The sequence below is a fragment of the Paralichthys olivaceus genome, chromosome 6 (assembly GCF_024713975.1).
Source record: "Paralichthys olivaceus isolate ysfri-2021 chromosome 6, ASM2471397v2, whole genome shotgun sequence".
NCBI lineage: Eukaryota > Metazoa > Chordata > Actinopteri > Pleuronectiformes > Paralichthyidae > Paralichthys > Paralichthys olivaceus.
Window position 1 is genome coordinate 19,425,903 of NC_091098.1, and position 20,732 is coordinate 19,446,634.

Genomic DNA, 20,732 nt, shown 5'->3' on the forward strand with positions numbered 1-20,732 from the left:
AACAAGCCACACACAAACAGAGACAGGTTACAGGAGCGAGAGACGCTGCAGGTGGACGTTAACAAAAATCAAACATGACTGACAGCGAGACCTCGATGAACTGAGGGAGTGTCGGTGAGTGAACATCCAGCAGCACTGAGTCTGACTCAGCTGGTCACCATGGACTGTTCATCAACGGTGATGGCCTGTCTGATGAGACACATTCTGTCACTTCATGTCAACTGTCTGCTGCGGCCGGAGGTAAAAGGAACTGATTACATTTACTGGCCAGGTCACTACAATTTCAAGGAACCTGCACAAGTGGAGAAGGAAGTACATCAACATTTTACTTTAAATTCATAGAAAACATTTAAAAGTAAAAGTAACACATTAACTTTTCTACTTGAGCAAAAGTAAGTCATTGTATCTTAGTATTTACAGTAAAAATAATTGCAGATTGTAGCCTGTCATTATGATGACATTAAGGCTCAGTGGTGAATCCATTTCAGGAGTTTCTTCTTCACCAGTGCAGTGTACGCTGCTGCTGCTGCTGCTGCAAGAGGCGGGGTCTAATGTCACCTTGGATTGGATCACTGAACAAATTCCCTTTTGTCTATTTAAAAATGATTAGAAATAATATGAACATGTAACACAATGCAGTGTAAAAATGTGGTGGAGTAGAAAGTAGAGATATTTGCTAATAAAAGTGAAACCTGAAAAGAAATCTACTGAAGTACAGTGCAGATACAAGTGTACTTCAGTACTGTAACAAAGTAAATATAATTTGGTACATCCCATTACTATATGCACTCTATTATACCATTTTATGCATATCTTTATTCCACTACATTTCAGAGGGATCTGCTTTTTGCCAGTTGGTCGACCATTGAAAAATCCTTAAAGCTATTGGATGGAGTGAAAGTTTCTGCAGACTTTTATTTTCCCAAGAGGATGAAGCTGCCAGGTGTTTCCTCTGGTTCCACGATGAGCTTCACATGTGTGAAGTCTCCATTAGCAGCTGGATGGACCCTTTACATTTTGGTGACAATATTTATATTTCTGTCTGTCTGAACTGGGATAAATCAATCCCCTGACTTTTCATCTCTTATCATAAACAGGTCAAACTTTTTAAAAACAGTGTTTTTTACCAGTCACATTCAAAACTAACGATATTCACATCCCTAACTTATATATATATTAGGAACACATGCTATTAATCATTTTTACACATGGATGTTGACTGAGCAGCAGTTGTAAGATTCCATCAGGGGAAATATGGCAGTGGTTCAGTGTTAGTGGATTTATTGGCGATCTGCCTCATGCCAGGATTTACTATGTCACCTTCAGCATCTGTGCAATTCTAATTATGAGTGCACAACCTGTTAAACAGTTCAGTACAACAGCCTGTGGTTAAATCACACACTACGCATATGTGCCGAGAAACCGCTTTACATTCAAATAATCTTGCAGCTGGATGTTTGTGTTTTAAATATTTTAATGCAGCATCTGTTTTCCGAGTGGACAGGGGTCGAGTTGCACAACAGCAGAGACATCTGCACTTTTACTCACCGTGGAGCAACACATGAAGACGATTATGAAGGAACCGAGGACGCCTCCAATCCCGACCATCCAAGTCATCCGTAGGAAGAGGATCACCCCAAAAATGTTCTGGATGCACGGCAGATACACCCCCATCAGAGTGCCCAGCTGTGGTGCCTGGAAAACATAAAACAACACGTCAAACCTGGGAAATAAAGAGTCTGATTGTTTCCCATTGAGCTCATTGAAATCAAGGGGTTAACTCTGTTCTTCTGTACTTTGTTGTTGAGTCGTTGTCTTTTTAATCTATTCTGCCTTTAAAACTCATAGAATCACTTCGAACATATCATTTAATTTAACACAAAGAGGTGGATACCCTGTTGAGACAAGGCAAGACTAAGCTTCTGTACCTGTGTCCTTTCAGTGATCTCTGTGATACAAGTGGGAAGAAGAAATATTTATTTTCCTTAATTCTCTCTGTGTCTGTCAGTAAATCTGTTTGTAGCTTCAATGATTTGATTTGAGATAATAAAGGTTTGTGTGTGACTGGCAGCAGAAAACTCAAACTTCTTCTTGTATCAATATCTACACACATCGGTTCATTCATGATGCACTTTAAAACAATGATCTACAAACAATAAAAGCTAAAACCTGGCTTTGGATTGTGTGAAAGATGAATACCTCATTAAATAATTCATTCAGCATTGTACTTGGTGACAGTTGCGGATATTTAGCCATGAATGGATTTTATCAGTAACAAAAAGTGAAGGTGACATGAAGAAAAAATCAAGTCCTCATTTGTCGTCATTGAAATTCCACAGGGCTCTTTACGAGGAGATGTGTTTGATGGGAAGGAAGTGAAAAATGTACGGACTGATGAGTGAAGCTCTGACTGCTCACACTGCAGGACCTGTCAGGTGACTCAGCCTAGGGAACGTCTGACCCTCACTCAGCCTGACAAATGTCCTCTGACTGATACATTTTCTTAAACCAGTGCAAAGTGCAACAAGGTCTCATCTGTATGCAAATATGCAAAATTGTGTGGACTTATTTGTCATTTAGTTCTCAGTGTATTTATAGTCTTGTTTTTTTTACTTTTTTGGAAGGCAGAGCATCATAGCTGCTTTCAACTGAAGTTTTCTGAAGGGGCTGTATATGAAAACACAAATGTTTGAGTCAGTTGCTACTGGTTGAATACATCTTGTACGTTTGAAGGTCTTGTGCACAATTTATGTTACCAATTATCATTCAGATATTAGCAGATGTAAGGGGCCACCAGTGGCTGTTAGGGACATATCTTATCCTGCATGTTTGTTACCTTTTACTCTGCGTTTCTATGCTTTGCATGCTTTGATGTGAGGACTGTACTATGTGGGTTTTGGATTTCGGCCTGCTCCCCTCTGGATTTGTTGGCTTGTTTTAACTGCTCTCCCTGCTGTTTAACTCTTTTCCCTTGTTGTAAATCACACACACTAGATGATCTCTGGACATTAGCTCTTATGTTGTTACAAGATCAGACTACATCTCAGCTGAAAGGTGAAACCTCTTGGTGCTTGATAAAAGCATGTATTGCATCTTATTTTATACATTATTATTATCTATTATTTTCATGTTTCATGCATTCTTCTCTCTAACATCAACATCAACCATGAAGCAGCCCGACTGATGACCTAAGACTCAAGTGCATTACTCTGGTGACAGCGAATGAAACCTTGAGTTAGACTCAAGCAGAAATGAGAAGCAGACCACAGAGGTCTGCTAAACTCACGTTGTAACCCTGTGGGTGGTCCTGTGTGTTGTCGTGGGTCGATGGCAAATTAATCAGAACCTGGAGGTGTGTGACCGCCGGTCACGTCACACCTCTCTCTATCATTACTCACCTGCCACATGCGTTGTGAAATTAAAATATAACAGTTTGCAACACAGGCAGATTTGATAAAACTATCATGTCAAATTCTTTACGAAAGACAGTGGGGGGCGACAAGCAGTTCAGGACCAGACTTGAGTCATGTCTGGGCTGCTGAGGTCATGTGGTGAGCTCTCTAACACCAGGGCATCCCTTGGTACAGATGTATTAAAATGCCCTCATGTAAAATCACAAATCGATTATTTAATATTTGCTCATTTTCCAATATTGTCTCTCGCACCTATAGATTAAGCAGACAGCACCAAACAGCCACTTAAATCCAGATTGTAATATCGCAACAACTATTGGATTGTATTCTGGTATAGATTTCTATGCTTTTCAGAGAATAAATCTTAATGACTTTGATGATTCCCTTTGGCACCATCACTCTGATCAAAAATTCTAATTTGATTTATGGTCAAACCTGGAAAATGTACCTCGTATTTTGTGTTTAGCGCTAACAAGCATGCTAAAACTTTAAATAAAAAGCTAACCATTACACCTGCTTAACATCAACAGCATGTCATTTAATTCAAACTCTACTTTTCTTTTGAGCCAGAATGCCAACATTAATAAGAGCATTGATTTGGTGAACACTGATCACTCTCCTGCTCTCCTCTGAATATTTAATGATTTAACCTCTGAGTCAAACCACTGCAGACTGAGGGGAGGTTCACACACAGTACTTTACCTTGACAGGTTTTTTAGATGGACGTGCCCCCTCCTCATTATTCTCTTCCTCTTCGTGCTCTTTACTTCCTGTTGGCAGATTGGAGTAATTGGCCAGACTGCTGAGCAGAGAGGAGACCATTGGACTGGTATCCATCTCCTCCTGTAACACACACACGCAGAGAAACAGTAATGACAGCGGTAGGAAGTGGTATCACACTGGTACACCAGCATATTTGTATGGTCGTTACTGCGCCCACCTCGAACAGAGCCATGTTCTTGCCGTCATACTGCTGGGTCTTCTCCGCGTCGCTGGCTGCGCTGCTGTTGATGAAAGGACTGCTCTCTTTGGGGTTACCATCACCTGAAACACAAAGGACACCAACCAGCAGATTTAGAGCCGACTCTTCTTCACCCACCGCAACACACACACACACACACACACACCCATTCTATAGGTTTACAACTGTTGATATAACGTGTTGTTCATTTGGTCTTTATTTGGGCTGAATAATGAAGTTATGGCAGATGATTGAATGATTTAATCTGAGTTTGTGCTGTAACAAGGGGATTCATTGAGGGACTCTAAAAAACAAGCTGTTGTTGCAAATCTTTTGACCCAATCACATTTTCAAATGAGAAATGGCAAAGTTCTGTCTGTGGCCTGTTTGTGTTTTGACTTGAATGGTCCCTGGTTGTGCTCCCTGCCGGGCACACTCAGTAATGAGTAATAATGGGTCACTTAGAAGCAGCAGGGATTGACTGAGAATGATTTTCCTCCACATGAGTCCCAGGAGACTTTCCTCCGGCTGCTGCAGAAGAAAATCAAAAAGCCTACTGAAGTGTTTCAAAGCCACTTCACAGGCCTGACCAAACCAAGAAGTAATTTTTTAGCTTATTTTCTTTATTCTATTTTGAAATCAAAGCTTCTTTTTTAACTTCATTAACTGATGTCGGCACAGTGGAGTAAAAGAAAATCTCATTCTATGTGTAGTACTGTAAAAGTGAATTTTCCCCAGGGACGAGCAACCCACCAACCAGCCAACCAACTAACCAGCCAAACAACCAACCAACCAACCAACCAACCAACCAACCAGCCAACCCACCAACCAACCCACCAACCAGCCAACCAACTAACCAGCCAAACAACCAACCAACCAACCAACCAACCAACCAACCAGCCAACCCACCAACCAACCAACTAACCAACCAACCAACCAACCAACCAACCAACCAACCAACCAACCAAACAACCAACCAACCAACCAGCCAACCAAACAACCAACCAACCAACCAACCAACCAAACAACCAGCCAAACTACCAACCAACCAACTAACCATACAACCAACCAACCAACCAAACAACCAACCAACCAACCAACCAACCAACCAACCAACCAGCCAAACTACCAACCAACCAACCAACCAACCAGCCAGCCAGTCACACAGCTAGAAACCCATTCAATGCTCAAGCAGCTCTAGCCAACATATCTCACCACCTATGCAAAAGTAACAATCCAGTAATATCAAGTCCTTTGGAACAACTTTGGACAGTGAGCAGCTCAACTCTAATACAAGTCTGTGTGTAATTTATGTTTGAACTTTGAGCTTTTAGAAACTCTTTCATCACTGTGACAAATCCCTTTACCTCCTTCTTAGAAACAAGTACCTTGCAGAATAATGAATGCATGTGTCTCCTCTAATATCTCAGAGTGCGGTGACATTTAGCCTGTATTAGCCTGTATTAGAAAAAAGCTACATGAGGTGGCGACCTGGTAGCTCAAAGCAACACAATTTAGTTGACAATTCCAATTCCCACAAGCCGCAGAACTATTACACAGTAATCTTTAAAGCAAAGAGGAGAGTCAAATGGCAGCCAAACCGCTCTCACACAGAAGATAATCCTTTAAACAACTGACTGCCCTCCAACAGATACTTTGCTTGTAAAATTGGATTGGAAAACCTTTCATTTTTATGTTGCTTTGAGTTTGTATGGTTTAGATTCTTCATCAGCGTTCCATCAACACCTGAATCAAGTACCGCTGGACTTTTGGAAGTTCTTCAAGTCCAAAGTTCGGTCATTTTCTTAAAGAAAACACTAGTAGTAGAAGCTGAGTTGCAGTTTTTATGGATGCAGTGTACAATGGCATCACATATGCATTTAGATTAATCCAGACAGCAGAACTGACAGTAATGGAGATCAATGTCTTACCTATTGTAATGAGTGAACTTTAACATTAAGACCCACAGCAGGTCTTTTATTTCTACTCTGAGATATGGTTCAGATTATGTTGAAGCACCACCTGAGTGTTCTGTAATCCACCATGATTTTTAAATCTGCATTTAAAGCTCATTTCAGCTCTTGGCTTAGAGTGAAATCAGCTTTAAAAAAATTGCAATTTCACCATGTTTTACTAAAAGCTGGTGAGTGTGTGTATTCTCTCTTGGGACGTACAAGTGACAATGCTAACAACCATTGATCTTACACAACACACACACACACACACACACACACACACACACCAAACAGTCTGGTCTGTGTTCTGGCTCTTGACCTTCGATGCTCTATAACCGTTTCTCATGCAGCAGAGCCCCATGTCAGAGTCAGGGAATACTTAGTGATGGCTCTTCGCTATCTGCCCTGAAATATTTACCTTGGGGTGGATATGATTAAAGGTGTCTATCACACTTAAAGCTGAATTAGCAGAGCCTATATAAAATCATGTGTTTCCCCCATAGACTGTTTCCCCCCACGTAATGTTAACAATAATGAACCACTCAGAGGCTGCACAATAACAAACGTCAGTTATGTGTTTCTATCCTGGAAACTACACCTCCCTCCTCCTCCTTAAGTGCAATCTCTGAGTGGAACCAGCCAGAGCCTTCACTCGAAAGACAACCATGAAGATGCAGAGTTGGTAAAAAAAAAAAAAGCTACAAAATACAAAAACACAACACAAATACATACAAAATACAAAAACACAACACAAATACATACAAAACACAACTACACACATTGCATTGTTTTGTAGCATTCTCTTTGTTGGCCTACATGTCTGTGTAGGGGGCTGCACTTCTAACCTCATGATTTTCAAACCTTATTATAAAGCGTTACTGTCAGTATTAGATTGGGTGTAATTTCAACTTTTTCACAATTGTGCACATGGTTTTGGTTCACATGTGCCTCCCGAGACGAAAATCAGGATCGATGGTTTCAGCAAGTGCCCCCCAAAAATACGTTACATATGCTAATGTTTAAAGTAAGAGTGGCATAAATCATGAACATCTGGAGCAAAGCTGGAAGTCAAGTAATATTATAAAGCCCCGGTCTGCAGAGGAAAGAGGCTGGTGGTATAGTATGGATGGGTAGAGAAAACATTACAGAAATGATGGATCAAGTAAAATTGTATTTACTGATACAACAAGCTTTCCCTGACCTTGACAGTGTTTATTATTGTAACCATGATGAAAACAATAATTAGGTATTCATTTTAACACAAACCTCCATATTTCCCAAAGCATAACCTTTTCTATTTAACTCCAACCAAACAATAACCCCAATGTCAACACATCATAAAACAATTTTTTTCCAGGAAACACTTTGTTGGACGACACAGACAGTTCATGTTGATTGAGGATTCAAAATAAACAATCAATCAAAAACATTTTTACGACTTGTTTAAGGCCTGTGGTGAAAATAGCAAATAAACACACAAAACACTGATATATTAAATTATAACTAACAGAATACAATATAGTAGAAAAAAAGTTTTCACCAGAGCCGGGGAGTGAGGAAAAAAAAGCAAACCATTCCGTTATCCATTGCTTTCCCATCAACAAAGAAACATGAAGAGGTTTAGCTCTCTGTGAAACAAGAATATGTTTTTACACCCATACAACCAACTGTCAAGAAGCCATAAGTGGTTCTTGTACTAACATAAAGTGACCACATGCAAAGGGATAATATTACAATTCCAGGAAGAGGGGCCTTCTGGCACAGAACATCTGGATACTCTTAACTTGCTGCTTCATGTTCCTCAGCTTCATAAAAACAGCAAATCAATGACCAGGATTATGATTCAGGCCAGTTCACCCCAACAGAGGGCATCAGCAAACAACATCATTTGGTGTTAAATTTGTAGAAAGGTTTTCCTACGTGTACAGTCACATTAATAGTTGATGCATTGACAAGATTAAAATAAACTTGTTTTAGCTCTCTTTTGGTGCACAGTAGTGATAGTGCACAAGTAAACAGTAAAACTGTCTAGTGTCACTTTCAACCAATTAACCCAGCTCTTTACCGCTCTCTTCATAAATCCTCCTGCCCTGAGGGGAAGTTCTTCTCTCTCCCTGAGAGGGCTCCGCTGTGTAAAATCTTGATGCTTCACCACAGTTAACTTTGCAATTGACTAATTGACCTGATGTACAATGAAGACCTTAGAATTGAAAGTAAACTCTCAGTCTGACAAGTTGTCAACAAATATTGAATTTCACCTGTTGTATAACTACAACTATGATTTATCACATATGCTGATGACACAACTTTGACAGCCTCATGTTTTGATGAATTTTAACGAAAAGGTTCATTGTTTTTCACTGAATAAAGACACAAGTGACTACAATGCTGTTTTACAGCCCTATTTTGATCACTGAATCGTCAGTATTTGGGGTTTTACCTCTGCCAAGGAAGTATTGTTTCTAAACAGGATTATGTCAAAACTATTGAACAGATGACCACAAAACTTGTTGGAAGGATGTGGTATGGGCCAAGGAAGAACCAATACAATTTTGGTGCTGATCCGGATCAGAGGTGGATCCAGGATTTTTTTCACAGGATAGGCTGATTTGTCAGAAAATGCAGTTTTTTGAATACATTTATCCTGGATTAAAAAACTGTGTTTTGACCACAATTTACAGGAAACAAACATTGTGCATCATATATTCTAATAACTTTCACATGCTTATACATATATAACAGGCCTCTATAATTACAGTCATCAAACCCCGGTGTTACCCTCCCCAACCTCCCAGTGGCGTCTCCATACTTGTCTAACCACATCGAGGCATGGTTTGCAAATCTATTATAGGCACTGCGGTATCTATCAGACATGTTTTCTCTCAAAGGTTTGAGCCAGGTTAATGTCATCGGTCAATGCAAGGTCACTATAGCTTTACAGTTTCTTTTCCAATAACAATAATGGGCTCATATATAATCCAGATTCTGTATTTTTTATTCTCTGTAGCACTTTGATGCATCTCTGCAGAGGATAAAAATGCAGCCCACATTTAATGCAGAGGTAATCTTTCAAACATTTTGTTTGGTTTAATACTGTAATACAGGGAAAAATAATTATAGTCTTTGTCTTGCTCTACATGAGGATTTTAGTTTGAGCTCATAAAAGAAAATAAAAGAAAAAATGTGGCTTGCCATTAGTTTTTAATAAGGATCTAGAAAAGCAATATTACTTGTAGCCTTTGGGCTCCATTTAGTCTCATTGAACCTTGTGGTGAACAACACAGGTGTAATGAAATCAAAGCACACACAATAACTTCCTTTACACAACACATATGAAAAATTGGCTGGAAGATTAACAGTGTTGAAACTGACCTGGAACAGAGGAGTTCTAAAATGTTTATAGGTTTTATATTCATGCTTGAAAGCTTGAGCAAAAATGTGAATATCCACAAATCTGTTGTGATAAGAGGACACACGGAGTCTCAGAGACAGAGGTTGTCTGACCTGATGCCTGGACTTTTGGTCTAAGAAACTCATCACCATGATATTAATACTAAATAGTCATCAGCAGTCATGCACTCTGAAGTCCCACTATTCACTTCTCTGAACTGTCCCAGGGAGTCGCTCACACGGTGCAGTGGATGGATATGGCCAACCTCCATATTTTGTGATTGCAAACAAAGCTCTTGCAAATCTTAAAGTCTGAGTGACAGGTTGGATGAAATAACTCTTGACTTGAACAGTAAACCAAAGAATCCAGGACACTATCCATTACCTGAACTCACTTTATGAACACAATGCTTCTCTTCTCAGACCTTCAGAGTCTACAGACCTTCACCTGGAAAAAAAACACCCATTAGACGGTGTCAGCAACAGGCTCATGTTAGCTCATCCAAATTATTTCATAATCTTAAATACACAAACCAAACCAACAATACATTTGACAGTAATTGGTTGAAATGATACAACAGGGTCCTCAGATAAGAACATATATCCAAGCTAGAAGGGAACTAGTTCTGTTAAAACAATTCACAGGTTCTTCTTTGGATCATGCTTCATAAAATTTCATGGATATTGGTTTATTGGCTTTTGAGTAATTCTGCTGATAGACAGACAAACAAACATAAATGGCAATGAAATCATTGACAGAGGTAGTCGGTCCCACGTTACACAATGTTAATACAATTGTCTATAAAAGGTAAAATAAGGCACCAATGGCATTTACAATATGCTGAAGACAAATTATTTGCAACCCTCCAACTCTACTCGACAAGAAAAAAGACAATTCAAGACATTTTGCAAAGAGGGAGCAAAAAATGTTAAATTTTAATCATCAACCAGAGATAAAAAAAAAAACCTTCATCTCAGAGTCATGATGGTACCAGTTGCCTCACTCTTTAACAATTTAGCATTGATGTGGCAAATAGTCACACATGTTAATATGAATTAAGATAAAAGAAACAATAAATGAGATGTCTAAATAGTTAAACCTCAGACAGGTGGGAACGAAGCTCATGCTGAAATTTAAATGGGTTCTATCTTGGCCGAGGTTTCATCCGTACACCAAATTTAATGAAAATCGGTATTTTATTCCTGTTATCCTGCTAACAACCCAACCACAATGCCTCTCAGTTGAGTGCATACCTTCCCCAAGGCCCAACAGTCACCTTAAGTTCAATCACGCAGCACCAAATTGCACACACACAGAAATCAGTTCCCTAAATATTCCTAAATATTCTTTTCATGAATCAATGAATATTCTCTAGTAAATCAGTGAAAATGTTGAAAACACCCTAAATCTCAATGTCCTTTCACGTATGTATCATGGAAATCCTTACAGCAGTGTTTGTGTAATCCTGCTTACTAACCAACAAACAACCAAACATACCGGTAACCTTGTTGGCTGATGGGAAATCTATGTGCCATGTAAGTCCAACCAAAAACACAAACACAGTGGAAAGAAGAAATGTTCCAAATGTACCCCCACTTGTCCATGGACACAAAACATTTTGTGATTATATACAGATTATATTTCTGTCTACACCTCTGTTTGAGTCTCTGGACCGACAGTTATGACCCTTTGATAAGAAGCAATAGGATGAAGATCTGAACTTGTCTCTACTGATGCCACCCGACAGGCAGACCTGGGAAAGGCGGAGGACTGTGCAGATTTGTACCCTTGATGTGACATGGCTATTACAGAATGGACAGTTTATACCAGCTTTTAAAAGCTTAATAGGACGTGGGCTCAAGGGGATTATGCAGCAGCTGCTGGAGGCCACAAAGACAGGCAGAAATTAACTTCAGCAAGTGAGAGCACTGCACCGATCAGTGGCACAGCAAACTCATAATTACATCCACCACACACATACTTCATTCATTTTCACCTCGCCTGCTGCAACTGAGGAATTAAAGCTAATTCCATGAAGTCATTTGTTTAATTTAATTTAAATCGGACTCCTCACCGTCGCACACAGCCTGCTGTCTGCCTGACTGTGTCTCTGTCTCTCAGGCTGAGACTGCAACACTAACATTTGACGCTTCCAGACAAAAACACATAATATGTTTAACTTTCCATCAAGATGGAGAATGAAGGAATGATGAATTGAGGAATAATATTGTATTTTCTCCAGCAGGGGAAATATTAAACTGTGAATTATGTTGTCACATGGAACACTAAAGTCATAAATATCTAGTGCTGGTACAACAGAGCAGTTACACGTCCTGTCCTTTTTTTTCCGAGCGGGATTTAGCCACATTATCTGCACGGCTCTGGGGATGGCAATGTTGATCCATCTGTGTGATCTCAACAACTACAGGATGGAGTGATGGGACATTTGAGTGCAGACATTCATAATTCTCATATTTCCCAAAGAAATATTTATATATATTTATATATGAACTACAACAGCGTATGAGGTTCATTGTAAATACTGAGCCTGAAAAGAGGTTGTACAATTATTTTCTTGACAATCCAGAAGATAGTTGTTTATTTTAGCCTCTATTAAAGAAGTGGACTGAACAACCATCAATGAAGTGGCCATAGATGATTAAGAATGTGTAATTTGCCAATAGTTTTTCGAAATTGTAGAATGTTCCTCCTTCGATGTTGCTATAAAAACAACCAGAGTCTCTAAAAGAATGGACATCCTCACTGATTACTGTTACAGCTCTGCTCGATAACTGAAATTACACACACACACTCCTTTTCTTTCATGGTTAAACTCAGGGGTTAAAGCAGGTTAAACTTTCACTAAGTGAGAACACTCTGATGTTGCCTGCAGACAGTCAGGGATAAGATAAGGAGGATGGACGGGAACAGGGGGGCAGCAGAAAAACTTTATCTGTGTCTATCACTATAAACTTTATCATGAAAGGACAGCCTCTCTAATCTGAATAGATGCTATTTACAGCCTGATTACAGCTAATGCTAGATGTATGAGGCTCATTCATATAGTTACTGACTCAATGCTTTGATTTAAAGTAGGAATGTCCTGCCTGGCACCAGTGTTGTGCAAGTTCACACTTTATGAGAGCAAGCTCAAAGTTTAGTTCACATTGCTCACAGTTCAAACTAAGATAAACCTAAAAAATTAAGTTCACGATCATGACGTCTCTGTAAAACGAGTGGCTCATTTTTAGCCGGACCTCCCATAAGAATCATTTTATATATTTTTTTGAAGAGGCATTTCTTCCCTCTTTCCACGTTGTCCTCATGTGTTTCCCCTTAACTTTTGTGTGTTGTTCGTCCTTTGCACGTCTGTCCTACCTGCCCCCGCCAGTTATCCCTCACTCCTATGAATCCTCCATCAACCGCACTCATCTGCAACAGGATTTAAACCCCAGATCTTCACATTAGTGGTGCTAATGTAACCACACACTGCTAAATAATGAAAAACGTCCTGTTTGCTCCTGTTTCATGCTTTCTGTCTGCGCCTCAGGTTCATCACCTGCCATGTGCAGGCATCTCCTCATCTAACTGCCTGGTTTGGAATCACTGTTGGGTGGTTTGCAAGTTTTAACATCAGAGACCAGCCAGACATAAAAGTATCTGCTCCATTTGCCGACCGACTGTGAATGAGAATGTGGGTCTGTTAGTCATTGCCCCACTTTTAGTCCAGAACGAACAACAACTATTCAGTAGGGTTGCCATGAAATTTATTACAGACAGTCTTATTCCCCAGAGGATGAATCCCAAACTTAAATGATTGATTACATGCAGTAAATAAAACAAACGATACAATCTCAGCTGCCTCGTGTTTCATTTGCTCAAAGTTGTTGTGTGTGTGTGATGGCTATATATGATTTTATTACCAACAACACATGACGTATGTCCACATGTATGTAAAAGTGGGTGTATGCATCGACCTGTCAGGATTCAAGTAAAAAAAAATGCTGCAGAAAAGCCATACCAGCCTCAGTAATTCCAGATGAGAGGCTTTTTCGTATTAAACAAAACAAAATAAATGCCTCTGAAATGAATTCACACATCTGCTGCTCCAACACATATGAGCGTGATTGCCAAAGACAATAGCTTTCAGTTACTGGCGGAAATTCCCTGCAGCTAATGAGACCACACTGTTCCTGTTAGTTAACATGTTTGTAAACCAGCAGAGGGCTGGATGTGGTGAGAAGGTGCAATGTGATAAACAATCAACACAACATCCAACTCAAAATAGCCCAAATGTAATGCAGGTAGTGTGTAAACACAGAGGGTAGCCTGCACACAACCAGATATGATTGCACTTGGCTCAATTTAACAGCAACATTAGATTTCTTGTAAAATTTAATTTATGCATCTGTCGGATCCATTGCAGTGTTTCCCACAACCTGAAGAAAAATGTACTGCTGATGCTGCTGAAGAGTCACACCCAATGAAGAACAGAAGTTTTCTACTTTAGAACTTTAGGTGGCAGCCTTGTTGGCAGAATTTGTTACTGAGCCAGGATATATATAAATATATTAGCTCGCTATAGCTATTAAGCATTCAGATGAGTGAAGTAAGAATCTTCTCAATTAACTCACTTGTTTCCACAAATGAAAAACATTTTAGTAGAAATAAGCCATGAACTATTTACTGCAAGACTTCTGCCCTAAAGTGAAGCCAAAAGGCCTCAATCACCACCTGGAGGCTGGCTGCAGTACAGCTCACAAAACCTGCCTCCTCCATGTTAGTGATCATACATGGACCAAGTTTAAAAATCAATTGGCAGGTTTCATATACAGGATATTTTGGCATCATTTCTGGATAGTGGGCGGAGGTAGAGATGCATCGTCCATCTTTATATACAGTCTCTTAATTAAACTGTAATAACTACTTTTCCTCACATCAGGGCAGCAGAAAAAATTAAGTCACTATGATTTACTTGTTTAGCATATGTGAGGTTCAGCAGATGTGAGCAACATTATTCATTAAGAGTCGTGTTTCTGTCAACCTAAACAATATAAATCCAATCATCAGGCCGAACAGAAATAAAACTGAATGGTCCTCTTATTGCATTATCAGCTTCCCTAGACGTCGCCTAGCAAGAGAACTACGGATAAAAACATTTTTGGGCTGAATAAAACAGTTGTACCGTACATGTATTCATTTAAAAATATATTTTCCTGACGTTTTCGCCCCGCTTGCTACTGCCATTACCTTTTTGAAAAAGATAATGGGATATGTTGGGCTGGGAAGGATGTGCCGCAATTGGTCATCAAATGCAGCCTTCTAAGGATGCGATTGCAAATTGAGACACAGCTACAACCCCTCCAGAGGATCTCCAGAGTTCAGTGCATGTCTGAAGGCAGCTTTAGTGTGTTTTTGTTCCGGCCTGCCAGCTTCTTCAACTTGTCTTCTTGTAAACCAGTCCTTTTCACATTAAAGCACCTTTACCACATCAGCCGGTCTTTACATTCCTGGCTTTGTTGTCTCATCTCTAGCAGGTTATTAAAAGTGATGAAGAGCTGTGATGTAGGTGGTTGTGCTTTATGATAACATGCATACATTAACCACATTGAATTTGATCAATCTGTATAAATGTGCACAAGATGTCGAGACCTTCTTAATCCAACTTCCCCGACCTTCTCACCCTTTATGGATTAAAGTTAGTGTTGTGACACACTTTTCTTTCAATGCTCAGTAATTGAAGAGCCAGGGACAATACGTCAGAGGACATCTGACAATCACTGACATGGTTTGTCTGCTCTGAGCCAGTTTATTAAAGCTGTGCATCAGCTGAGGATACATCAATGAAATTACAAGGAAACAGTAATATTAAAAAATCCTTTATACAGCGAGACGGCAGCTTTACATAATGCAGCGCTCCTCTGCAAAGAGATAATACCTGATGCACAGTCATATGACTGCTCAGGTCAACTACAGCTCAGAAAACCAACAGAAGACTAAACACCAACTGGACAGAGAGAGAGAGAGAGAGAGAGAGAGAGAGAGAGAGAGAGAGAGAGACATTAATGTCCACAGCACACTTTATGACAGCTAGGGGAACATGTCAAATGAACACTTGAGCAAACATCAATGGGAAAAGAACTACCTAAAATGAAAGAAAAATGAAACCAGGCCAACCAGCTAATAGATGACAGATATGACAAACATTTGATTTGGAACAAAAAAAAATATGGGAAAATGGAAGAGAGAACTTTTAGTGATTTTCTCCCCTTTGGACTTTCTTCTCTTTATCTTGTTAGAAAAGGGAAATCATTGCTGCTCTGTGGTAAAAGTAATATAAAGATTACCTGACAGCCAGCTCCACCAATCAAAGATGTTGCTTTTACAGCCAAGGATTGTGGGGAGTATTTCACATTGACATCACTGATTAAGCACGATTTTCATCAAACGCAGTTGATATCATATGATTTGTGGCTTCTACAGGAACATGCAACATGGCTGCATAACCTCGTAGCTTGTTGTAAATTTGCGGCGGGTTGTTATAATATGATAGCTCTGAAAGTAGATCTCCTCCTCCACACTGACAGCTGCTCCATCTTTTAATGCCCTGAGGTCCTTAACCTGGGAGTCATTCCCGACTCCACACTCTCTTTCCAAATTCTTCATTGATTCCACTTTCTTTCATCTCAAAAACATCTCCAGACTCCGGCCTTCACTCACCTGACTCTGTGGCAGAAACTCTCATTCATGCCCTCATCCCCCCCCGCCTGGATTACTGTAATGGAGTCCTGTCTGGTGCACAGACTTCAGTATGTGCAGAATTTTGCTTCCAGGGTTCCCCCTCCCCGCACTAAGCCCTGGCAGCACATCACCCCGAATCACCTCCACTGGCTCCTGATCAAGGCCTGCATCAAATACAAACTCCTCTTTCCCACCATATATCTACCTGGCCTCCTCCACCCCAGCACTCTGCTCAGAAGGCTGCGGTCCTCAATCAAAGGTTTGCTCTCCATCCCCAACACCAAACTGCGAACCTTTGGAGACAGAGCCTACTGTGTCGCAGCCCCCACCCGCTGGAACTCTCTCCCGGCCAAACAGAACAAGTCTAACAGCTTATCAACTTGGCATATTTTTTGATTTAAGTGTGTGTGTATGTATGCATGTGTGTGTGTGTGTGTGTGTGTGTGTGTGTGTGTGTGTGTGTGTGTGTGTGTGTGTGTGTGTGTGTGTGTGTGTATGTGTGTGTGTGTCACATCCATCCAAAGTTTAATGTCTCACTTTGAAGAGTCCCGAGGGGGCAATTCCAGACTGTCCGCCCCAACACATCAACCGATCAAATCAAAGAAGCATACGAAGCATTTGTCCTGCTGCTCTGTGGACAACCCTTTAAAATAAACAGTGGTGAAATTTACATTGGTCTTCATTCATCTGCTTCAGTTTCATAATAAAATCCTCACCTCTGACTCTGCATTACTCACACACATGTGATTGTCATTAGCCTACATGCTTTAATAGATAATATGCTTTTATAGAACTGCAAGCCAAAAATCTGAAATTACCAGCCCGCTGGTAAAACAGCTCAATTGTAAACCCCATTAAACACGGAGTAGCTTTTCCTGATTAACCCTCAGTATTAAGGGACCCAAACTGAGCCAAGTTTGTGTTTTTCCAGCCTGAGCCTGTATCAGCTGCAGCCTCAGATTTCTGTTCTTCACAGACGGGGTGGAACCCAACATGGTCGTCTACTGATTTTATCCAATTGCCTCAAGTAATGAGTGTCAACGTTTCTGAAATGCTTCTCTGGTTATCAGAGTTATCACAGCCTTTCTGTCAACTCCAATCAGTCCCACCATCCCTCGGACCTCCCTCATCTCCAGGAGACCTGCTCGTTGTTTACATGGAAAATCTAAGTAAAAACCTTAGAGACCTGTGAAAATGTGAAAATCCTCGGAGATCAACAGTTTCAGAAATACTCAAACCAGCTGTCTGGTTCCAACAACCATTTGTCCAACATATCTTTTGTTTGACATAAACAATAACTGACCTGCATCTGCAATATTTTATGAACTGCACTGCTGCACCGTGATTGGCTGCCCTGTAGGTAAACAGTTATGAAAGTGCTCCATGAGCTCAGTGAGCACCTTAATCTCATATCAGCCAATATATTGCTCTGGGTTATTTACCACCTACAGGTCAGTCAACTCTGACTTTATCAAAGTCCCTGGAAGTAAGACAAATCTAAATGAATGGAGAGAGAGCCGCAATCACACAATGGCACTTTGGAGGGTGTATATCTTGGCCAAGGCCCAACACGCCCCTAATATTCAAACAAGCTTCATCAAATTTCACAAACTTGTAGATATCAGTTCTCAAATATCAGTAAATGTCTCACAATGTTGAAGCATGTGAAAAAAATCATCATTCCATCAAGTGGACATCCGTTGAGTTGTGTAGTGTTGCTTACAAACAAACACACATAACCAACAAACAGATGGACGGGGGGGGGGGCATAACCTCATTGGCTGAGGTAATAATACAGATAAATACAAAGAGAATGTACATAATCACCATTAAAATAAAATAAAACCTGCTTAAAAACGTTCTTCCAACAGTTTATTTCAGGTTACCTTCTTTTATTGCTCAGTCCCACCAGAGCACTTCAGTCCATTGTTAATTTCTGGATAACTCATGGAAACACAAACACTACAACTTCATTCCTTCCTCATCATCATTAAGACCACACAGCACTGATTTGTACACACACTATATCGTTTCTGGCTTTGAATTTACCCCCCAATCACTGATTATTTCCCCCCGAGAAGATGTGAATGTGTCACAGCTCTGATTGATGATGATGAACAGCTCTCAGATAATAGGGTAGGGCAGCCTGAAATTTCTCCTCAATATAATGTAAGTGTCCAATTTTCTGCCCTACTCCCTTTTAACAACAGGCCCAGGGAGGAATGCCAATACAATACAACAGAGAAGAGGAAAGAGGATGTTTTTGTCGTGCAGTTACACATTATTTATTCTGTGACCATTCAATGAAGATGTTGAAAAAGGCCCTAAATCTCACAATTCAATTTAAGAAAGTGCCAAAAAAAAATCAAAATTAATTGAATGGATTATTTCCCAACCAATACCAAATCCTTCCATATTTAATGTTAATCCATCGAGTCGTTTTTGCTAATCCTGATAAAAGATAAACAAACAAACAGGTATAACAACAATGATTGCAACTTATATTTTTTCCTCCAAGTTAATTTACTAATTATTGTCTTTATTAAATAAAAAAATGTGTGCGTGTGTTAATGTGATAACTGGTTCTCTGTTTATGTTGTCTATTATCCAGCTTCATGATAATGAGGAGACCAGTCATTGGGCAGTGTATGATCACATGACTATCCGGTGAGCAGACCAGGTGGAAATAGTTGCAAACCTGCAAACTGATGCTGAACTGCTGGAAAAAACAGACATGAAGTCACTGGAGCCCATCCACATGTTTCCAATCTCACAACATCTGGAGCATAAATATTTTAGTCAAACCCAAACACTGAAAGAGTTACCTCTGCTTATCTCTGTCTCACATATACAGATGCAGATAAATTATTTGTCTCTACATTCCTGAAATGACATAATCTTGTTTCCTTAACTTTCTCTTACTCCTACATGTGCGCTCACATGTTGACACACTTGCACACATCTGCAAAAGTGATCCACTCACTGCCTCACGCTCCTCTCTCATCAGCCTGTGGTAGGTTTCGTCACTCACCCTGGCTGTTGGGTCCCCCCTCTCCCTCCTCGCAGTCTGTTATGTTGTTCAGCATCCTCTCTCCTCCTCAAGCTGTGCACACTGAGCGCAGCTCTTTCTGAGAAAAAAAAAGAAGCTCCTGGTGGAACAAGACTGACTTTACTTTTGCCTCCTGATGCCCCTATCCTCTTCCTGCCTCAGTCAAAAAAAAAAAAAAGAAGCTGTATCCTCTTTTCTATCCTTACTCTATTGCCTGCTGTGTGATGCCCTCCGTCTCTCTCTGCAGGAGGAGGATGGAGAGACTGAGAGTGGCTGCAGGGGAGCGTTGATGTTGGTGCTCGCTGTCACTCACATGCACGGTCTCCGTCCCCGTGCATCACTCGCCCCCCAGTCAGTTTAAGCCCGATGACTACATTCATCATGTATTCAGAAGGTATTATCCCTCTCTTCCTCCCTCCCTCCCTCCCTCCCTCTCTCCCTCTCCCTCTCTCTCTCTCTCCCTCACGCATGTTCATCATCCATCTCATCATAAGAGAGGGATGGATGGGTGGATTGAGAGGGATTGAGAGACAGATGACAAAATGCTGCCTCCTGAGAATAGACATCTCTTTTGATGTTCTTTTCAGACAGAAGATGAGATTCCATTTCATTACTGTGTATTCATCCCTCTTTTGTTAATTTCCCCCCGTGATGCTTTTTTCTTTTATATATTTCCTGCACGGTCATGGACCATTATTTCTGGAAGGCCTGCAGGGTGCTCTTGTATAACTTGCAAACAAGCAAGCACACGCGTGCACACACACACACACACACACACACTCCTTTTAATTTAAATGAAATAACTGAAAGAAAAGTGCTTGGCCGCTGCTCTGAGTGAATTTATAGCCAGACAAAACTGTCCTCGTTGTGTCCCTTCTGCTTAAACATCACATTGTTTAACCAAGACTTAACCTCTCTGACCATGGGTGACATATCTATGATTAACGGGAGGTCACAGAGAGGTCCCGGCTTCTGAGGAAGACAGTGTCGCTCACCAAAGGACGGATGGCTAAATGAATAGAAAATATAGATTGAGAGAGAAAAAGATGAATGGGAGTAAATAGCGTGAGGCAGAGCTGGTTAATTGGGAAAAGAGGACAACATAGTAATGAGATTAAAGGAGAGGTGACATGATGAGGTGATTATAAAAAAGATAGATAAAGAGACGTTCAGGTGGCTTTTAAAGACAGAAAATCTGTGGGCTCATGGATTCTACATTCTT

At 40.4% G+C, this 20,732-nt stretch overlaps 1 protein-coding gene across 3 annotated transcripts in view; it reads right to left on the reverse strand.

Annotated features, from left to right (window-relative positions):
- slc12a5b (solute carrier family 12 member 5b) overlaps positions 1 to 19,875 on the reverse strand; it is a 32,107-nt gene extending 12,232 nt beyond the window's left edge. Inside the window, exons 1-4 of one of the 3 annotated variants that reach the window (XM_069525913.1) lie at positions 19,493 to 19,875; positions 4,354 to 4,457; positions 4,116 to 4,256; positions 1,549 to 1,695 (exon numbers count right to left, since the gene is read on the reverse strand). In XM_069525913.1, coding sequence (XP_069382014.1) covers positions 1,549 to 1,695; positions 4,116 to 4,256; positions 4,354 to 4,457; positions 19,493 to 19,547 — 447 coding nt within the window. In that variant the 5' untranslated portion in view covers positions 19,548 to 19,875. Of the gene's footprint in view, positions 1 to 1,548; positions 1,696 to 4,115; positions 4,257 to 4,353; positions 4,458 to 10,104; positions 10,141 to 19,492 lie in introns of those variants that run through there. The other 2 variants (XM_020096425.2, XM_020096424.2) reach the window with 2 other exon arrangements.
- Between the last annotated feature and the right edge of the window lie 857 nt (positions 19,876 to 20,732).